The following is a 23,385-nucleotide window of genomic DNA, read 5'->3' as shown; positions in this document are numbered from 1 at the left end:
ATGTTCTAAATGTAAATCAGACATGTTTTCAACGTTATTTTTAAAGAAATATGGACAGTATGTATTTTAATGATGCAACGTTGTAGAGCTGATGGAACAAAATTGGACACCTTAATAAAGAAATTTACAGGACAGCAATTATCAATTTCTGGAAAAACTTTTGTCACAGTTGCAATAATTTTCCATGATGGACCTATTGTAACTTCTGGTCATTACACAGTTTTTCTTAAATGTGAAAAAGGCTGGACATTGTGCAATGATTCTCAATTGGTTTTCAAGCAACGTTTGCCTTTTGATTTAGCAAATTCCTATTTAATTTTTCTGAAACCAAAATTTTAGACAGAAATTGCAACATCTGTACAAAACATTATTACAATTTAATTGGATTACCATTGGAAATGTCATCAAAAAATATTTTAAAAATTACAATTTGGCCTAAAGGAAAGGTAATAATTTGCATTGTGGATTTCTTTGACACAAATTATTTTGGTGATTATGCTTATGCAACACAATTTTCAGACGATATTTACTGGAATTAGTTATTGTTCTTAGGTGAGATTTTTATTGCAAATGTTACATTTCTATTACGGTATGTTTTAGTGAGAAGAGATTCTGGGCTTTTTTTAAACAATCTTTCAGATTGTTTTTTTTTTTGCCCGCTGTTAAGTGATGAATGCAATCGCTTTTACGATTTACAGTGAAATGCAATATATTCTGAAAACAGCAAAAAAAGGGCAAAAAAATGTTTTTTGAAATATGAAAATATGTGCACTGTATTCTAAAATGTATTGTTAAATATTAATACCTTTTTTATTTTTTTACAGATTGAGAAAGGAAAAATATGAAAAATAAACTTCTTTATATAAAGTTAAATAAATCACTTATTTTTAATTAAGTTATTTTCATTGTCAGGTAAGTGTGAAATTTCTGGAATTATCACACATTTACTTTAATGCTCACTTTTTTTCACTACTCTTCTCTATGCTTTTCTCATATCTGTAGTAGTCCCTCAAGGACCTTGTAGGGTGTTTAAAATGTTTTTGTTTTTGTAAAAAAAAAAAAAAAAATGCGCGTACCGTAATCGTACGGTAAAAAAAAAAAAAAAAGTCATTTAAAGAATTTTAAAAAAAGTTAAGAGGTAAGGTTGGCTCTTAAAAGAACCGTTGTGTTCATAAAGGGAAAGAGGAAAGAAAGAATGGGAATACTAACAAGGACCACAGATGTGCTGGTCTATCCTATTGTTTATGAGGGAAACACTGGTCTCCGCATGAACAATAAGGCCATGACATCTTGTGCACCTCATTGTAACCCTCCCAAAACGAGGGTTTATATCCAGAGGAGCAGAAAAGGGTGATGCTCCCACCGCAGAGGAAGGGCTCAGCTGAGCTGCCGAAGATGTACTCGGCTGAGCTTCTGCAGGTGTGCTCGGGTGACTTACTGGAGATGTTTCTCCAGTATGTCGAGCATAAGTCCTGGGATGTTTATCCTTAATGTGTCTAACCATAGAGTGATTTCCAAAGGAATACTTCTTCCTTGGATTCCCTCTAGATAAGACACGCTCACAAAGTGAGCAGGTGACTAAAGGAGCATTTACCTTTTTCTGCCCCTCTGGATAGGTAAAATATTCCCATACAAAAGAAGTCTTTTGTTTCCTCCTTCTCTCTCTGATGATGCTGCTACCAGGCTCACTCTCAGAAGAGGACTGCTGTTCTGCCATCGTATCACAAAGACAATTCAGCTCCTTCTCCTAAGGGGTCACAAGCAGTAATGAGGGGAATGGGTGTGGTGTACGAAGGTTCTAGAACTGAAAGTAGTTTAAACCAATCAAAAGTGTTGTTTCTTGATCACATGACCAACCGTGCGCGTACGTTACGCTTACGGAGCGCTTACGGTAAAAGTACGCATGAGCGTACAAAACACACGCGCACGCGCGCATGCGCATAACAGGCACGCTCGAACACTTCTGCGTAACGTGCGCGTGCGTGTACGCGTGTAAAGTATGCGCTTACGCGTCGCGTACGCAGTACGGACGTCTACGCAAATTGCGTAACCATACGCAAACAGAGTAGAAATATTACGTACATAAAGCAAAACGTGCGCTTACGGTAAGCTTACCGTACGCGCACGGTAAAAAAAATGTTAAAAAAAAAATAATTTGTAAAAAAATTCACTATGTTATACTACTATATCTTACCTGTTTTTTTAAAAAAAAGGCGTAAATTTATATATTGCAGAATGCATTAAATTTTACCATAGTGTTTAAAGGGAAAAAAAAGTAAAAAAAAAAGATGTAAAAAACCTTGCAAAGATAAAAAAAAAGAAATGTTTCACACACTTTAAATATAAGAATTAGCATTTAAAAAACCATACAAATTCACTGAAAAAACCATGGGTTTCACACACGTTATAGTTAGGAATTAGCATTTAAAAAACCTTGCAAATTCAGTGAAAAAACCATAGGTTTCACAGACGTTATAGTTAGCTGGACATTTCACTCGTAAAAAACCAATGAAATTCCCCCGTTATAGTTAGTTAAGCTAACTATAACTCGCGCACCTGCAATCCACTGCTGATGAAGTCACATATAACATCACTCATGACATGGTCACTGACATCACTCATGACATCACTGATGACATCTCAAATGACAACACTGATGACATCACTGATGACATCATCCTTGTGATAGAGTGGCAGTCCTCCTCTCACCCTAATATAACAATTGATAAACACATTCAAAAATAGAGACTAAAAATTAACAAAATATTGGAAATACCAATACCAGTTACAACAACCTCTTCAGTAATTCTAAGATCCACATACACATCCGCTCATTCACCAACAGTCCTATACAGTCACTCATACATGTACTCACTCATATGTACTTATACACCTATACTTCCTGTTACACAATGCCACTCATCCATAGAGTTACTCACACACATAGTCACTCATGCTAATAAAGAATCAAACATACATTTACTTGCATATACACTTATACACACACCACCACACTTACTTCTACGGAAACTTACACATACTTAGTCTTTTAAACAATCACTTATAGAAACATATACTTATTCATACAGGAACAATTTCAAACTCTCACTCTCACATATACTCACTTACATACACCAATAGTCACATATACTAGTTTAAAACATAAGTAGTTACTCATAAAGACACTCTTGAGAAAGTCATTCACTCACTAACACACCTTTACACATACTCATCCACCCATACAGTCCTGCACACATGCTGTCTTCAACACATACAGTGAGTCAATCATTCATGCACCTATGCACTACGTAATACCCCCCACCGAACCATGCAGACACTCAGACTGATACTCAAAAAACCAACTAATAACCTATATAGACACCCATGTACCTACTCACCAACCCATGCAGCCACTTATACACAAAGTGAGAGACTGATACAGATATTTACATATTTAAACATTACTCACTAAGCCATGTATTCACTATGATACACTTTATCTATCAGTTACACAATAAATTTTTCCCAAAAAAATCATCCATTTAGACACTTATATACCCATTTATTCTTCCATCGACCTTGAGATATACATATATAAAACCTATTTAATTTTCAGAAAACCACACATTCACTGGATGATGTCATCAGTGATGTCATCAGTGATGTCATTTGAGATGTCATCAGTGATGTCATGAGTGATGTCAGTGACCATGTCATGAGTGATGTTATATGTGACGTCATCAGCAGTGGATTGCGGGTGCGCGAGTTATAGTTAGCTTAACTAACTATAACGGGGGAATTTCATTGTTTTTTTACGAGTGAAATGTCCAGCTAACTATAACGTCTGTGAAACCTATGCTTTTTTCACTGAATATGTATATATATTTTTTTTTCACCAATATTGCCCGCAAGCTATTGAAAGCGCACACTCAGCAGACTGAACCATCCGGTTTATTCACTCAGGGCAGGAGCTGGAACTGCTTCCGTTAGATTATATCTTGTAGACCTGATGTATATATATATATATATATATATGTATATATATATATATATATATATATATATATCTCATTGGGGAGAGGATAAACGTGTTTTTTCTACAGGAGTTTGTGGGAGAAGAAGGTGTCTTTGGAGGCCTCATTTAGTGATGTTTGGAACAGGGCAGTCTTGACTCAGAGTGATGACATCACCTGACATCACCTGTAAGTAATCTATGCATTAGAGGCCAGGTACACAGGTTCAAAGTTTGGCAGCTCAGCAATTAGACCACTGTTCTTCCCTTAATGTACATTTGGTTGTTAGAGATTAGTTGGGAGAACAAGGTGGTTTTCAGAGTTGTTCGATTTTTTTAAATCAAATTTGCCAGCAATTGATTACAGAACTGCTTACCTGCATTGCCTGCGGTAAAGGTCCCATATATTAGTTTATACTTTTCAGTCTCATTGCCGATTTTGAAGGAGCTGTATGTAGCAAAATGATGGTTTTTTTCAAAATCACGAAGATCAATGCGGAGCTCATTATTCCCTGTTAAAACACAAGAAGAATATTCAGTAAATAAATCTCAATAGACTCACACCTCAACCTCGTTCATCTCTCAAAATGAACGAATTTTCTATTGTAAGGTAAAAAAAACAGTAGATTAGGTCCCTGATAAGATTTTATGTACAAATAGTTCTTCCATAAACCTACAGTTAATCAAGCCAGCCAAAGTAGACTAACACTTTCTTGTTCTTGGTTTTGGGCCAACTCTGAAGACCTTGTTTTTGTTACCTTCGAGTTTCTTTCTTAATATTTAGCAAAATGAATTTCAGTGGTGAGGTTTATGAATACCTCAAACAGGATTGGCTTGTTTTCTCTGATTACACACTGAGAATACAAGTGCAAGGTGTGCATTTACCATGCCCAGTGCCAAACTGTGAATATCTGGTATCCTAGTGTTTGGCCTTTGGCCCCTGCCGCACTCCTGATCAAATGCATATATGAGGACCTAGGCTGGTCATTGATAAATTGTATGGTCCTAGCCTTGTCCTGGACATTAAGGGGTGCACCAAGTGTTCTCTTCCTCGTGGCAGAGGACTACAGTCACTGTCATGGATTTATGCATGTTCGCAGCATCCCATGGTTTTTAGAAATCATACCGTGGAGGCCTACTGCCCAGGCGTGTAAAGATTTGCTGCTACCAATACACCTGTATCCTATGACTGAGATACCAAGTGTATGGATATCGGTATGTTTTGTGTGGTAAGCTTGGTGCAGACCGAATAATTGCCTGAGTGGCACAGGCCTGTTAAATCAGTTTATGAAATCCATGCCCTGCTCATGTGCACAAGTGGGAAATGTATAGCTGATATTCCTCAGACTGGAGGCTGGGGACCTAGGCACTGACATGGGGAGAGACAGGAAGAGACAGCCTTCCCCGTAGAAATTTGATTAGGCCGTTTCATGCAGAGGGCTGCTGATTAGTCTTACTGAAGAATGCCATTTGGTGTATGGTTGAAGTCAAGGATGTTACTGCAGTTTCTGTTGTCAGAGTGTGGAGTGTCCTTTAAAAGGAAGGCAGTATTTTGTTTCTCTTCCTGATCATTGTTAGGTGTGGCTGTTGACAGTCAGATGCAGACTGCTCACAATTGTTTGTGTCTCTTTTGTGGGTGCTCCAGCTTGGAGTCAGCCTTTTTTTGAATGATGCTCTCCACAGTAAGGTTGAGTCTAGAAGGCAGTGTGAGATGAACACATGAAAGGACATCTTATCCAAAACGGTTCTCTAAGGACCGTGCCGATTCCTGATGACTGTTATGTGTGGCTTTTGATAGGTGCAGACTGCTCACAATTATTTATGTCTCCTTTGTTGGTGCTCCAGCCTGGAGACAAGCTTACTGTAAAGGGCATCAGTCAAGACAAAGGCTGAGTCTAGAAGATAGTGTGAAATTAACAAATAAAAGGACCTCCGACCTAAAATAGCTCTGCAAGGATAAACAGAGAATACCCATTACCTGTCTTCCATGCATGAGTAAATGTTGGAGCTATTGACCTTCTTGTTATTCAAGTTCCTATTTTTCTCTGATCACGGAGGAAGTGCTTCACAGAGTACCCAGAAAACTACTGCTGAATCAGACCTTGTATTTGCCTGAAAGCGAACTTCACAGAGGTGATTGGATATCACCTGGAGTCTGATCGGGAGGGAAAAACTAATTTCCCTGTCTTGGAATGCCTGAACAGTCTGGTCTGTCAGAAGGGAAAAGAGCAAATCTTTCTAGACTTTTAAGCTCACTACTGTGTAGACAAGAGCAGTTGACTCTGGTGCCATGGGATTGTTCTCATTACTCTTGAAGAGCATGGCTGATGTACTCCATACTCGAAGCCGGTCACAGAGGATTTATGGCACTTCCAATGTGTGCCAGAGCAAATCCCTCTGTTAACACAGCCATGTCGCTGTGGCCCTTGTCTGTGTACACTCGAGTGATGGGTGCTGATGATGAAGTGAACAACCTGATCTGTCGCACTAGCTTACGTGCCTGGAGTGAGTCACCATTGTGGCCCTGGCACTTGCCCACTTGTGGTGGTAAATGAGGTGGGAGAAGAAACCTGTGTAGCCATGGCACTCATCCCACATGTGCCAAAAGTACTGTGATTGTGGCTAACATTGTCACTCATCAACTGTGGGGACTGTGAAACAAGAAATTAAGCTGCTACCTCGAGGAACTTGCAAGTATGCTGAATTGATAGTGTGGCTGCCTGTGGAGCTATCCCCAAATGTGCTCAACCAGATCCAGCCAGTGCTTCCCAGAAGCCCCTTGCAGTGACCCAGTTATTCACCCTGGACCTGCGCCTGGAAGAGGAATAAGTAGACGCACCATTCCAGGGAAGTGCCTGAGTGATTGGCCCCCAAGGCTCACCCATCCAGAAGGAGGAGATGCACCTACGACCTAAGGGCCCAACTGCTGCAGATGCTGTCCACCCACAAGAAGGATGCCTTCTGAAGACATCTGTGGTTACCTCCAAGATATTGCTGTGCAGCCCTCGTCGGCCCATGGGAGTGGAGAAGCCATTTGCACTTCCTTTCTAGTGAGGGAGGAACACGGAATGAAGAGTGGGAGGCCAACACTAGGTCTACCACAGCACTGAAACAAGGGTAAAAGATTGAATGCTATTACTATCAATGACTGGGAACCAGGGGACAAAGCGCTGCACCAGTAAAAACACTAAATCAACTGTAATACAATGCTGTTCTTTTTATGGGAAAAGCATTGGGCTGGCCAAACACATTATTGTGCTGTTGGGATTCTGTGGACTTTTGAGCCTGTTGTACCCAATACTAACCTATGTAGGTTTCTTGAACTGTTAGCCATCACTGCCACTGACTGTCAAGTACTGAAGTGACTGTACTTAGTTCAGCTCGCAGAATCATATTAGGACGGGTCTCAGGATATCAGAGACAAATACCCCCATTGCACCACCTAAGGGCCTAGCTGTGCTCACATCTCCATTATCTATAGTAGATTTATACTTTTCATATACAGATGCACATCTTGTAGAACTATAGGATTTTTTGACAAGGCACCATTCAGATACAACATACCTTTACTGTTATGCTTCTCCCCAGTGCCCAAGCTAAGTGAATGTGCATATGTCTGGGACATAATCTGAAAGGGTCATTGAGCTCTGATCCTCTTCCTTAATCCCTCCTACCACTGTTTTATTAATTATGATCAAAAATAGCATTTCTCCTGTCAATATCAAGTATTTCATAATTGAATAGAAATATCAGAGACCATGTTCTGATGTTCTTAAATTCCACCGATAATCAAGTTGCGGATCATTTATTTCTCTAAATATTGACCAAATACCTAATAACCAGGTCCTACTAAAATATTTCCTACCATGTTTAACAATGAGAGCGCACAGTAGCTACAGGGACCCATGTGGTTTCCTTTATGAAATATAGCACATCGCACCATGAAGAGAGCTCTACTCCTTCTAAAATTCCATTGAAAAGTGGTACCAACACGTTCAATACCTAAGGTCTAATGTGGAATAATAGTGGAGACTATGGCTGAACATGGAGCCCTTCTCTTCCGCTGTGACTTTTGCTAATTCTTCTTCCTTTTTGCCTATTTGAGTACTATCTATTCTTGTTAGTGGATTAGCATTACTATGGGCCCAATCACAATAATCATTATGGTGGACCTTTGAACTTCAGGTAACTGAATGTAGTATATTTACTCCGTATAGACTTGAGAAATGCTAAACATTTTTTAGCTCACCTGACATTCTGAGGACTTATCTACTCCGTACTCGCGATGGCAGTCTGACCACCGCCACTACTGCAGACCATAGTATTCTGAATGTGGTGGTTGGACTGCTACAGGACCACCACCTTTCCTGGGATCTGGGATCCAGGATCCCACAGGGCGGCAGTCTGGGTCAGTATTCCGCCGAGCATATTACGAGTTGCTTTTCCACCGCTCTTTTCATGGTGATGATCCCGCCATGAAAAGGGTGATGGATAAGCATTTGAGGCAGCCCTAACAGGGCCCCTTGCTGCTTCTAGGCCTAGGGGTGTATGCGGAAGGGGCATATGTTATGCCCCCTGGAATTACACCCCAGTTCCTGCTTGATGTGGCATGCATGACATGGTGCATGCCACACCATGCAGTAATGTGCAGTCGGCGCTCTCACGGCGGAGGTCTGCATGTTAGGCTCTCCAATGAACCTAACAGACCACCACTGTGAGACCTCCGCAGCACTGACCGCCCAACCTGGAATATATTTGTAATCCAGGCGGGTGCACTATGGGCTTGCCACTCCTCCTGTTGGCGCAGCAGTTGCCGGCCGACAGGAGGACCAACAAAATTTGTAATCAGGCCTTAAATCAGTGTAGTCAGATGCATATAATTTGGTGTTTTTCTCTGACTGTATCATCATATTATTATAAAGGAAAAAATCAATAAACAGAAATATAATAACTAAAAGAAACTTTCCCTCATCCTCAAAATACTTTTGAGGGAAGATATTTGGCTTCACCAAACTCCTCAGTAATAGAAAATAGGTATGTGGGTTTATGTTGTGTATTCAACTTTATCAGTGCCCATTTTCCACTTCATCTATTTTCTTATCACACATTTTCTTTTTGGGATCACTAAAGATGTATGCAATCTGTTTGTGAGCCCTGCCATTAGTGGTACTTTCAGTCATTCAGGTTGCCATACAATATCAATTGTTGCACCAGTGCAGCTACTGCGGTGTGACCACACTCGTGCTCTAGGCTGACAAAGTCCACCCCAATTTTGGACGCTTGTCTATTATTTACAGTAAGAACACCAAATATCGAGAAATCTTGTCTAACTAATTATGAACATTGTGCCTGATGTCACATACTCTGATGCTCTCATTTCACTCTCAAGTTGGTGACATTATTTCAATTTTCCCATCTTTGGCATTTTATTTTTTACAAATGTTTGAGTAAAACTGTGACCAAATTAGATTCTATTGGCTCAACATCTCCATTAATGAGTATCTGGGCACACTGTCTTGTCTTGCATGTCCCATTGTGTATGCTAGACTTGACTTCAGAATAATCTTCATGCAGGTTTTGGGAACATTTCAATGATCCTCCGATTAATAGTTTGTTTGGTTACAGGGAAAGCTTCAAAAGATGCTTTTGTCTAACTGTCCAACAATTGCTGGCTTATAGTGCACTGAAAAAGAAGCCATGACATGACTAACACAATTTCTTTCTTTATGTGTCCGAGGGATAAGACATTGAAAATTCATTCTTCCCACATTCTGTTGAGGCTCTGGGACCCATAATGTACTAGTTGGAAAAAGATCTCATAAACATTTCATACTCGTTAAAAAAATGTGCTTTTATTCATATCTTTTTCAGACCCACATATGAGGCAACGTCCACTGACTGTGCTGCCGATATGCACCTGGTAATTCTAATAATGGTACCTTAAAGTTTAATTTACATATAATGGTTCTAGTAGATGTTATTTTTGATAGTGTTTTGGATTCAAATGAGATTGAATCTTCAGGTCTATCTCTTTATATAAAGATCTAACCAGGCCTTCCACTTTTCTTCTGGTAACACACTATTTTTCTAAGCTCTTTTACCACAATTAAGTGGCATGTCATAATGTTAGTTTTTGAAATACATGCCTTATTGAGTTTCTCTGCAAGACAGTCACTTTTTCTCACCTCCTCGCAGATCGTCTGATGGCTCTCAATGACCGAAATTGCAATGGTTTGTCCTGAATCTGGCATGATCAATTTTCACCTTTTCTTTCTGGCTTTGTTGATATATACACTTCTGAGCTACTCTAAGGGCCCGATTCACAGAACTAACTTAAGACAAAATCCTAAACTTACTACCATTTTGGTATTCACAGAAGGCACTTACTCATTTTGGTATTCACAGAAAGCACTTACTCATTTCGGTATTCACAGAAGTTAGGAGTCCTAACTTTAGGACTCCTAAATGCCTTCTGTGAATACCGAAAGTCTTAAAATTAGGATTTTTCTCAGTTTAGTAGTAGTATAGTTAGGACTCCTAACTTTAGGACTCCTAAATGCCTTCTGTGAATACCGAAAGTCTTAAAATTAGGATTTTTCACAATTTAGTAGTAGTAAAGTTAGGACTCCTAACTTTAGGACTCCTAAATGCCTTCTGTGAATACCGAAAGCCTTAAAATTAGGATTTTTCTCAGTTTAGTAGTAGTATGGTTAGGACTCCTAACTTTAGGACTCCTAAATGCCTTCTGTGAATAACGAAAGTCTTAAAATTAGTATTTTTCTCAATTTAGTAGTAGTAAAGTTAAGACTCCTAACTTTAGGACTCCTAAATGCCTTCTGTGAATACCAAAAGCCTTAAAATTAGGATTTTTCTCAGTTTAGGAGTAGTAAAGTTAGGACTCCTAACTTTAGGACTCCTAAAGTGAGAAAAATCCTAACTTTAAGACTTTCGGTATTCACAGAAGGCATTTAGGAGTCCTAAAGTTAGGACTCCTAACTTCTGTGAATACCGAAATGAGTAAGTGCCTTCTCTGAATACCAAAATGAGTAAGTGCCTTCTGTGAATACCAAAATGGTAGTAAGTTTAGGATTTTGTCTTAAGTTAGTTCTGTGAATCGGGCCCTATGTTTCTTATGATCACTAAGTAGTAGTTTCTTATATATCCAGATTTCTATCCTCTTGCCATGCTTCATTTTCAGCTCCCCCGCCCCCACACTCCAGTAATATTATATACTCTAATAGGGTGTCAATATTAGGATTGGGAAAGTTTGATTTAAACACAAAACACATGAAAAATATATTACCATTTGCTGTTAGATAGTGAAGATTGTCGTTGCCCAACCAGAATTCTGTCATCTGGCTGCCAAAGCCCTTCTTATATGCTTTCCAGTCCCGAAAGAAATCTACGGAGCCATCCCAGCGTCTCTGGAACACCTGGAAAACATAGAGAAGAATACAGGCAATAACTAAATATTCCATTGCTAGGATCCCTTCTACTGAACGGCTGCTAATTTTACCTATTTAAGCTGGCTTTAAAAGTATTTAATTAAGTTATGGTTTACTGTTCAAATTTGTAAGTTATTTCATAACAGGAAGGTGCCTTGATTCACCTTTGTTTTCAGTGCCTGCTTGTTTTTGTTATTTCCTGATATTTCTCCTACTTGGTTTATAATTTTAATTCTAGTGAGCTAACAGAATATATGTATTTCTAAAGCTCTTGGAGCTGAATAAGAGATGTTTATTGTTACCTAACACAACGGTACTCATTTTATCGACTTCAGGTGGATGAAAGGCCGAGTGGACCCACTAGGATTTGAACCTGTGACCATGAAGTCGAACACAGGCTCCTGCAGTGGACACATTAGTCCACTGAGCCACCAGACCCGAGTTTAAATCATTATATAATTTATCAGCTTCGGTATGTTTCTGTTCTGCTAATTACAATTACAAGTAGCTTCCTGCTTGTTTGTCTGACGTTCCCTGTTGCTTCTCTCCTTTACCTACCTGTCAATTGAATGATGATGTGGCTGCTTCTGCCTGGGTACCAATGGAGCACAATGACAGTGAATCCAATTTTTCAACTTGAAGTCTATGACAACGAAGCTCTCATGAATCTACCAGTAGTCCAATATCCTCTTCCCCTCAAATAAGTGTCAGTTTGATGGCACTAGGTCTTTCTACAAAGAAGGTACCTCGGCGTCAGCTCCTGGGCACTGGGTTCACCAACCAATATTAGGTTTGACTCTCATGAATCACTTTCTACTCCATCAGTAATATGCTGATAAATTTGTCTCTAGCTAAACACTTTGTTGGACATTTCTCCTATATTCATGCTGCCCTTACATTTTCTTTGATGACCATCAGATTGCAATGTTCCCTTTGCTTCGCAGGTTGAGGCATCACCATCATAGATCATTCTGGTATCTAGCCAAGTTACAATCCTGGGAGATTTTAACTGGTAATTTGGGGATGTCAAAGTTGTCTTGGCACATGGCACGATAAATCATTTTCACACTTTGGATTGTAAACAGCTTAAGATTGGGCCCGTCCATTCAAATGATCTTGCTGTAAATCTAATATTTTTTCTCACTGACTTAGTCCATGATGAAAGGATCGCGCCAATGGTCTGGTTTGCCTACACAAGTTGAAGTGTAGCAATCATGATCCTTAGAAGACTCACTGGTCCTCCCTCCTCATGGCATTATGTTCTTGAAATTAGTCCAGAAACTATTTGGGAAATCTACTGAAGCATCAGGATGATGCAAAAGTGAAGAGAAGTGTTAAGTCAAGTACATTTATTGAGGATTAATAAAATTATCACAATACCCTTCAAATATTTTGACCAGACTGGTTAAACTTATTCAACAATATTAAAACCCACAAATTCCATATTTCGACAAACATTAATCCACAAACTGGATTGCGTCCACCTAGCAACTAGGAATATACTTAATTGCATATTCTCACATAGAAGGATGCACTACAAACACCCATTGACTTTCTTACCACTTTGGACTGGTATAATGGCATAAACAATCTAATTCCCAACTCTGTCAAACCAGGAAAATGCATAGAAAATGAGCCATATCTTTGTAAGGCTATCCACATACTCTGCAGGGACATTTGTGTTTCATATTATTTCATTGAATCCTAATGACTTTTAGTGATAATAAAAGCATTCATGAACTAAGACATCCTCCTTCGTGGTAGATCATCAAAGATGTTATCAAGTATTGAGGGGTACCGAAGGACTCATATGCTTTATTAAGATGTTTACACAATACCTCATTTACTGTTGTCTCAATGTCCGCTATAGACAAGCATTGAAGAAGCCAAAAGGTATTGGCAGTGAAACATATTCATTTTGTCAATACTTATGCACAATGCCAGGTTTGTGTGGTCTTTTTATCCATTACCACAGTCAAGATTATTGGACAAATATTCGTTTTCTTAATTCACAATCATAAATCCACCATAATTCAATCGTGCTTGCAAAAATCTTCTTTATTGTCAATTCTTAAATTTGATATGGTACATGTATTTAAGGGGGGGGGGGAATCCTACCGTAAGCAACAAATACAATACATATCAAGATAAACTGTTAAAGTCACTGAGCCTGTATTGTGCAGCAGCAAGGATGGGGCAGCCTGCCTACAAGCCCCAGGAGCCTTTGCCTTTGCGGCCGTCACCGCCACTGTCAGCCTATGCCGGGAGGCGCTTAAAGTCCACGCACGGGCCACGCAGCACAGGAGCCTGTGTTGTGCAGCAGCAAGGAGGGGGCAGTCTGCCTACATGCCCAGGAGCCTTTGTGGCCATCGTTGCCACTGTCAACCCGTGCCCGGAGGTGCCTAAAGCCCATGCACAGGCCCCGCAGCGCAGGATGCGCATGGGTGTGCCTGCGCCTGTCAGCTGCCGAAAGAGGCTGGGCCAGGTTTCTTGGTCTCAGCTTGGAATCCATCGGTTTGGGGATCACCAGGACACGGCTTCTTCAATTGCATCACCAAGGTCATGAATAAGGTACTTTGTATATTTCTTTTATAACTGGTGTTTTATGATTGGATTCCCTGGTATTTTGTCATTCAGCTCCCCTAAGAACTTTGACTAGGAAGTGTGCCACCCATTTTCCCTGACCCCTTAGGAGGTCCGTGCTGTGGCACACACAAGATCAGTGACTCTATGGGCAAAAGAAAAATGACTGTTGGCCAAGGGGGGCCCTCAGGAAGCAGTATGGCAGCGACCATAGATTCTTTTTTGCCTAGAGCGGCAAATGTCATAACGAAGGAGATGGCATTGATCGAGAGAAGGCTTTCTATGGAGACCGAGAAATTTGCCCAGGGCTTCGCTGTGGCTAAGAATGGAGAGGGGCTGGGGACAATAGGGGACACAGTGGGGGACTTGAGCCCTCCTGTATTCATGCCCGTACCAAAGGAGGCCCCAACTGCTGAGTTGGTCACGCCCACATGTATTTCCACAGCCACACTGCCAGTGGGTGATGACTTAATCTTGGATTGTCCACCTACTAAGAGGAAGTGAACTGGCTGCAATAGAGTCATGAGGAAGTCTCTGTGGACAAAATCTCCACAACCAGCCAAGCCCAACCTCAAATTGTTATTGGATACCCTTTTTGTAAGACTGGAGTCAATGACTAAAGATCTTTTAGTACCTATAACACTAAAGCTGGAAGGGATTGAGACGAGACTTAACTCAAGTCTTAGTGGGTGAGAAAGTGTCCTGTAAACCTAAAAATAACTGCACTCCGGGAGAGTTGATCCCTAAAGCCCAGGCGGTTCATATGGATGGGCAGCGAACATCTAAAGAGGGCCCATTACCTATATGTATCCTGCCTCACCCTCTAATCTCTAAAGCTGAAAATCAATGTACTCTCGACCTGCCCGCTGAATCTGCTCCCCTAGTTGCTGTTTTAATGGGGGTTGCCCTACTTTTACAAGGCATAAAGGAAACTTCTCTGGACCTTATCCTCAAGATCACCCACTGGTGTAATATCAATGTGGTTAATGGCCCAAATATATTTTCAGACATTATCATGGCCAGAAGAGTGGGATGGATCGGCCGTAGTACCATGAAAAAAATATAGAGGGGGAATGGGTAATTGTTAATTTCAAGCACCCTGCGCAGGCTAAAGCATTAGTGGGATACCATTATAGGAATAGTACCAAAACTACAATTAAGACTGCTTCTTTATAGTCTTTTTATCCCCTTAAGCAGCCCCTAATTAATCTTCAATAGCAGTTGCCCTTTAAATCGGTTAAGCCAGCCCAAATAAGAAATGTGGGCACAATTCTACCTCTGACCAACCGTTTCCAACCCTTGGCCAGCCTACAGGACCTTGATGAAAACGATTGACTAATACCGGTGATAGAAAAGATGCAGGGCAACAAACTGCCATCCAAGGCCACTAATGAGCTAACCCTACCTGCATCTATGCCTGAACCAACACTTGTCAACCCCCCTAATTCTGTCTCCACATTTGTCAGCTCTGCTGTCCCTTGTACGAAAGTACTCTCGTGGAACATAGCCGGCCTTAGGTCAAAAAATGGTAATATGTCTTGGGAAAGTTTTCTTGTAACGCACCACATCATTGCCCTACAAGAAACTTGGGAGCCTAACGACAGTTTTTTTTCTGGATCGCATTATCTCATTCTGTAAATATGCTACCTCCTTGAATATGGGAAGAGCAAGGGGGGGGGGGGGGGGTCTTCTCTTAATGTTTTCACTTAAACTTTCCTATAAAGCCAAAATGATAGAATGCTGATCACTCCATGTGCTAGCAGTGGAACTGTCATGTAAGAAAGAATCTTCCCACCCTGCTAGTTGTTAATTGTTATAATTCCTTCTCTAGAAGTTATGAGCTTTAGAGGAATTTCTGGAACACTATGGGGAAGGCAGACAGGCTTATCATGACACGTTAATTTTAGGGGATTTTAACACTCACCAATGCTGTCTTAGCTGCATTTCCATGATGGAGCAGGAGGATCGTTTTCCATCGACAAACCACTTTGACCACACACCATCAGGCATTTCTATAGAAGGTCTCCTCTTAGCCTATAATTTACATTGTTTAGAGCAAACAGACGTGTCCGCTTTGGTCCCTACCTATGCAGGAAGCGGCAGCCCTAGTATTACTACTACATCATGCTCTCAGCACTATTAGCTCCGGTTGTGGAAAACCTGAGCGTCTCTTGGAACTTCCATAGCGAACATAATCCACTTACACTGGAGTTGTCTTTTTCTGCCGCTCTAAAAGGGGTGGCGGTTAGCCACATCTCTAACACAAACATTAGCACTAAAGATCAAGCACGCAGGCTGAAGTGGGAAAGGATTTTCTCGGAAGGTTTCCTAGACAACCTGTATTCTCTTTGTGCCACAGAGATCCAAGCATGTATGGACTCTATTTTGCATGACAGAGCTATTCTAGAGGCTATAAAAAATAACTAAGCAGGTAGCATCTAACTTAACCATTGAGAGCAGGGTAAGATGCCCAAAGATCTAGAGGTGGCTTAATGACTCATGTTCTGCGGACCACAAGGAGTTAATGCAGGTTCTAAAATAAAACCATAGGGATGTAGTATCAGTCAGGAATCTTAGGGAGGCTTATAAGTTCGCAGTTGTGGAGAGGAAGAAGCCGATAAGAGAGCAGGCTTGGGAGGCTCTTGGTCAAGCAAGTGTCTTGGCCGACAGCTCCAAAATCTGGTCCGTGGTCAATAGCCCTTTTTTCTCCGACACGCCAAACTGTAACATAGACTGTACTATATCTGCTGAGCACTGGGTACATCAATTTGGAAATATCTATAGCGGCACTAATTTAGAAAAGCCTGGGTGACAAATGGTTATTGGTTTAGCTAGCACTACTCACCACTTCAGCGTAGACGAGGTCTATAAAGCCATCAATGTGACATCCGGAGGTAAGGCCCCCGGTCCCGACGGGGTACTTGCAGACCTATATAAGGCCGACCCCACTGTCTGGCCAAAAATACTAGTTCATGTTTTTAATGCAGCCTGTTCTTGTGGCTTCCCTCCCTCATGGGAAATGGCAGCTATCATCACCATTTTTAATAAGGGTTCACGGATTGACCCCGCCTGTTATAGACCGATCTCGTTTCTAGATACTGCTGCTAAAATTATGGGGAAAGTGATATTGGATCGTCTAACAGTGTGGCTTGATCATTTTAATGTTATCTCTGATTCACAGTATGGTTTGAGGCAGGGTAAAAGGGCGTTGGATCAATGCCTTAACCTGCATCTAGTGATTGGGAAGAACACTATTGCTAAGAAGGGAATTTTCAATTTGGCTTTTACGGATTTGACATCAACCTTCGATTGTGTATATAGGCCGAAATTATGGTTGATTTTACGTGACATGGGTCTAGATATAGAATTGGTGGCTTTTATAAACTGCCTACGAAAACACAATGGCCGTGGTTAGATATAATGAAGATGGCGTTCTTAAGGATTCCTGGGCAGTCAGGAAAGGGGTTTGACAGGGGTGCATCTTAGTCCCCTTGCTGTTTTTACTTTATATTAACAAGTTAGGGGATTCTCTTATATCCAGATGCAAAGACATCCCCATTCATTTATTACGGCTCCCTTGAGCCAACGGGCTGACGAGCCTTGGACCTGCACCTGCGTGCCATGAGAGGTACTCTACCTGTTTTAATTACATTTTGGCAGTCCACGCGGCACCCCTTTACACTGACCTGCTCCCTGCTGACGAGAGGCAACTACCTCGAAACACGTGTCCAGGGATGGCTAATGCGACACATACTTTTCTACATACACCGTGGCATAGGCGTACTCGCCGTCGCCACTACACTGACCACAGTTCCTTGGGGCAACTTGCTGGTGTGAGGAGCAGAGTGCGACCAACTTTTGATTCATTTATTACGGCTCCCTTGAGCCAACGGGCTGACGAGCCTTGGACCTGCACCTGCGCGCCATGAGAGGTACTCTACCTGTTTTAATTACATTTTGGCAGTCCACACGGCACCCCTTTACACTGACCTGCTCCCTGCTGACGAGAGGCAACTACCTCGAAACACGTATCCAGGGATGGCTAATGCGACACATACTTTTCTACATACACCGTGGCATAGGCGTACTCGCCGTCGCCACTACATTGACCACAGTTCCTTGGGGCAACTTGCTGGTGTGACGAGCAGAGTGCGACCAACTTTTGATTTATTTATTACGGCTCCCTTGAGCCAACGGGCTGACGAGCCTTGGACCTGCACCTGCGCGCCATGAGAGGTACTCTACCTGTTTTAATTACATTTTGGCAGTCCTTGCGGCACCCCTTTACACTGACCTGCTCCCTGCTGATGAGAGGCAACTACCTCGAAACACGTGTCCAGGGATGGCTAATGCGACACATACTTTTCTACATACACCGTGGCATAGGCGTACTCGCCGTCGCCACTACATTGACCAAAGTTCCTTGGGGCAACTTGCTGGTGTGACGAGCAGAGTGCGACCAACTTTTGATTCATTTATTACGGCTCCCTTGAGCCAACGGGCTGACGAGCCTTGGACCTGCGCGCCATGAGAGGTACTCTACCTGTTTTAATTACATTTTGGTAGTCCACGCGGCACCCCTTTACACTGACCTGCTCCCTGCTGACGAGAGGCAACTACCTCGAAACACGTGTCCAGGGATGGCTAATGCGACACATACTTTTCTACATACACCGTGGCATAGGCGTACTCGCCGTCGCCACTACATTGACCACAGTTCCTTGGGGCAACTTGCTGGTGTGACGAGCAGAGTGCGACCAACTTTTGATTCATTTATTACGGCTCCCTTGAGCCAACGGGCTGACGAGCCTTGGACCTGCACCTGCGCGCCATGAGAGGTACTCTACCTGTTTTAATTACATTTTGGCAGTCCTCGCGGCACCCCTTTACACTGACCTGCTCCCTGCTGATGAGAGGCAACTACCTCAAAACACGTGTCCAGGGATGGCTAATGCGACACATACTTTTCTACATACACCGTGGCATAGGCGTACTCGCCGTCGCCACTACATTGACCACAGTTCCTTGGGGCAACTTGCTGGTGTGACGAGCAGAGTGCGACCAACTTTTGATTCATTTATTACGGCTCCCTTGAGCCAACGGGCTGACGAGCCTTGGACCTGCACCTGCGTGCCATGAGAGGTACTCTACCTGTTTTAATTACATTTTGGCAGTCCACGCGGCACCCCTTTACACTGACCTGCTCCCTGCTGACGAGAGGCAACTACCTCGAAACACGTGTCCAGGGATGGCTAATGCGACACATACTTTTCTACATACACCGTGGCATAGGCGTACTCGCCGTCGCCACTACATTGACCACAGTTCCTTGGGGCAACTTGCTGGTGTGACGAGCAGAGTGCGACCAACTTTTGATTCATTTATTACGGCTCCCTTGAGCCAACGGGCTGACGAGCCTTGGACCTGCACCTGCGCGCCATGAGAGGTACTCTACCTGTTTTAATTACATTTTGGCAGTCCACGCAGCACCCCTTTACACTGACCTGCTCCCTGCTGACGAGAGGCAACTACCTCGAAACACGTGTCCAGGGATGGCTAATGCGACACATACTTTTCTACATACACCGTGGCATAGCCGTACTCGCCGTCGCCACTACATTGACCACAGTTCCTTGCACGAGGAGAATGCGACCAACTTTTGATTCACATCCCCAGGACTGGTACCAAGATGATACCTGCACTCCTGTATGCAGACAAAGTGGTCCTACTTGCCAGAAATGCTGTGGGCCTCAACAACTTTTAAATGGTTTTATAGCTTTTATGGACTCATTAGACATGACCACAAATTTTACTAAATCACACACTATGTCTATAGGTTCCCGAAAGGCTGCCAAGGCTATGCTTTTCTGCAAGGGGGCTGAGTTAACTAAAGTGCCCACTTTTCCATATCTAGGGGTACTATTCGATGAACAAGGCTCTTGGTGTGCACAAAGAACACACAAGAAGAATGTTTTAGTGAGAGCGGCAGGGGCCACTTTGGACTTCGCATAAAGATTGGGGTCAAAACCTCCCCCTGCCCATGGCCACATATGGGTGTAATGTCTGGGGCTACAAGGATGTGAAGGACATCCAGGGGGCTGACACAAATTTATGCGTAAACTGCTTGCAGTCCCACCAGCCAGTTTGGCATTTATTGGGGGTGGGGTATATCTCGGACCAGATAGCGGTAGCCCCACTCCTGCGTTGTCTGAGAATCTGGGCCTGTTCCACTCCAAATTTACATCAACTTATAATCACAGACTGCACCGTGCTTGAGGTTAAAATACATAATGGAACAGACAAAATGGCTTGGCTGTCCTGACCTGTACCTGAGCCCTGGGCCAAGTCGCCATCAGAGATATTAATCAGCAGTTTCTGGACAAACAGAGGGGGCTCAGGGAAAAGAAAAGTTAGCCAAGCCCTCTGTGAGAAGGTTTGCCACACTGAGCCTGTGCCCACAGATACAACCGTACCTACTCCTTGTTAGCAAAGTGTATATTCGCTTTGTGCTGACCCGATTCTGTTTGAACTTGATGCCCTGGCTACTGGATTTTCCTTAAGGATATGCTGAACCTGGCACACTAAAATCCTGCCCATGTGACAATTTCTCAGAGCAAGACACTCTATATTTCATCTTCTTTTGTGTTTACCATGACCCCTTGTGTAGAAAGTACATACTTCCGCTGCTCAGAGATTGTCAATTTGCCCAAGTTAGGCCTGCACTATTACATCTGCAAATGTTATCTTCTCCCATGGTCTGCTTTGGGGTGGCGAGTTTCCTAACAGGGGCCATTAGACACAGGAAAAAGTTGCCTCTGCAGTAGTCAGCTTGTTTCTCCAGGCTGTGCTCAGGGCCTTACTATGCGTCAGTATGTGCACTTTATGTTATAATACCTATAGCAATTGGTTTTATGCTCAGCACTGTTGCACTTTACATAATGTATCCCTTCTGGTCTAAAACTTGATCCCTGAAACAATAACACTGGCCGTTTTTATTGATCTGCAAAGTTGCTCTTATTTTATTTATTTATGTGATTTAGGTTTAATTAACTGAATGTACCCTGATAAAATGTTCTCTTTTTAAAACTGTCTGCGTTTATGGCTTTTAGCTGCTGAATAAAGTAAATTATGACTTGACTTGACACTGAGCTCAACCCCGTGGTAGCTGTGGCACTGAACACACAAGCTTAACTCAGAGGCAATGAGTACAATATTTATGCAGTACCAAAACAGTAATGAAGTCAAAACATCAAAAGGAAAATCCCAAAACAACTTAAACAAGCATTTGCATAGCCAATAGGTCTCACCTTTGGGACTTTATGAGTGTTTAGCCATGCAGCACATCAGACTACCCAATGTGTTACAAAACCTAAAATAATTAAATGAAAAACTTCTGATAATAATCACCACTACCTTCCAGAGAAAGCCTGGAGTGAAATAAGAGACGGCAACACAAGCATGATAAGCTTTCTCTATGGGAAACAGGAGGAAAATAAAAGCCTTATTTTGAGTTTGATGAATGCAGGGAATTTGTCAAAAAGCAACGGATTTGCAGCCCGCCATATTCATGGCACATTGGTCCTATATACTATAAATAGGTCAAATGGGAAATCTGCCACTTTTGTGCACTCCAAGCTAAACTCTAAAACTGTGGAGGTGAAAAACATAAAATCCTCACCACATTTCCACCTTCCAGATATCCTTTCGTCAAAATCAGCGCTGTAAATTCTAGATACATCAAATGTTCTATCTGCTGTGTTACAAACTAACTCTTTGATTATAGGGGTTGCACCAGTGATTTTCACAACTACAGCCCATGAAACAATGTTATACATCAATTTGTTTTGCACTCTAGAACATTTTACTTATCCGTTCATTCTTTTAAAAAGAAGCATCATTCTTGGCCCTGCGGCCAAAAACTGAGCTACCTGCCGACGCTGTAAACTTGAGCCAACTGGACTAAGGGGCATATTCTCAAGGATCTATCGCTGAGTTATCGGCACCTTATCGCAGCCAAAGTCACAATAAATGTATCGCCCCATTCACAAGCTTGTGCTAACCACCCATATTACCAGATTACGTACGATAGCAGTCGCAAAAATCATCGCCACAGATGACCCCGGCAACTAACGCTAATGATATGCAGAGTAGGCGTTCCCGTGCAAAAAGCAGTGACAACACCACTCCACAACATTCTCAATGACCAGCTAGATAGGGGAAAAGACCACAAAACACGCGATAAGGCACGTTAGCAGCAGGATTTTAACACCTGCTCTGACCTGGTGTAAAGTCGGACGACAACCTGCACCATCGAAGGGAGCCCAGCCCAGAGCCACACATGAAGAACAACAGATGCCATGGAGCCACTGACCATGCAGCTCGGAGCCCCAAGAGGGCAACAAAACCCACCGCCACTAACCCCAGGACCCCACGCCACCCCCCCCACCCCCGGGGCCCCACTCCGGGGAACCCCCCAACCATCCCTGGACAAAGATATGTCTCATCAACGTTACAAAATCATGAACAAAACAATATGCCTGATGTCGCACAATGACAACACCTAACATACATGTGTGGTCAGAAAAATGAGAATCATACATTCATCTTAGAATTTCCAAATAATTAGTTTCATGGAGAATAAACACAAAACAACCATCATGAAGAGTCATGGCGGGTCCTCTCAGGACAATCTGTAAGTCACAGCTTGCCAAACAAAATTCTAGATAAGAAGGTGTGTCATGCGCTCATCAAAGGACAGAAAGAGAGAGAGAAAGACAGAGAGATAGAGATATAGAGAGTAAGAGAGGGAGAGGGAGAGGGAGAGAGAGCGAGAAAGAGAGAGGAAGAGAGAGGAAGAGAGAGATTGTACAAGGAGCGCAAGGGCAATCGGGTTCTTGTCTCATACATGACAACTCTCTGCGAGTGATACCATACCAGATCTTGATGACTCCCACATCACGAACTGCGCAAATGAATGACCAACGTGTCCACACCACTAGGGGTGGGCGGAATTTGCGGAATTAACCTTCGCAAATTATCGCGAGAATGTTTAAAATTATCGCAAACAAGCAGAAATATCGCGAAGATGCGGAAGTTTTTTTCCGGCATGTTCGCGAGATTTTCTGCATGGTTGCGGGTCGCCAACTTACCCATGTGGTTGCTTGCGGGCGCGGCCATCTTGTTTTGAGTTGTTCTCGCGGTGCATGATCGCGAGAAGAAAGACGTGATCGCGCGACGCATGACGTCACTGCGGGCGCGAACTGTCGCGAGACAGCGCAAATGGCTAAAAACAATACAAAATCTCATGGAGAACGCGACCGGATCAAGAAAACTTGTCGGCGAACG

General features: G+C 42.4%; 1 protein-coding gene across 1 annotated transcript in view; it reads right to left on the bottom strand.

Moving 5' to 3' along the window:
* Positions 1–23,385, bottom strand: part of LOC146868574 (ficolin-1-like) — a 405,133-nt gene that overhangs the window by 100,390 nt on the left and 281,358 nt on the right. The window contains exons 7-8 of the mRNA XM_085611408.1: positions 11,316–11,445; positions 4,390–4,524 (exon numbers count right to left, since the gene is read on the bottom strand). Of these exons, the coding sequence (XP_085467534.1) occupies positions 4,390–4,524; positions 11,316–11,445 (265 nt within the window). The remainder of the gene's footprint in view (positions 1–4,389; positions 4,525–11,315; positions 11,446–23,385) is intronic.

This window comes from Triturus cristatus, chromosome 1_2, assembly GCF_964204655.1.
Source record: "Triturus cristatus chromosome 1_2, aTriCri1.1, whole genome shotgun sequence".
NCBI lineage: Eukaryota > Metazoa > Chordata > Amphibia > Caudata > Salamandridae > Triturus > Triturus cristatus.
Note: the sequence above shows the minus strand (reverse complement) of the source record. Positions and strands in the feature narration are given on the sequence as shown.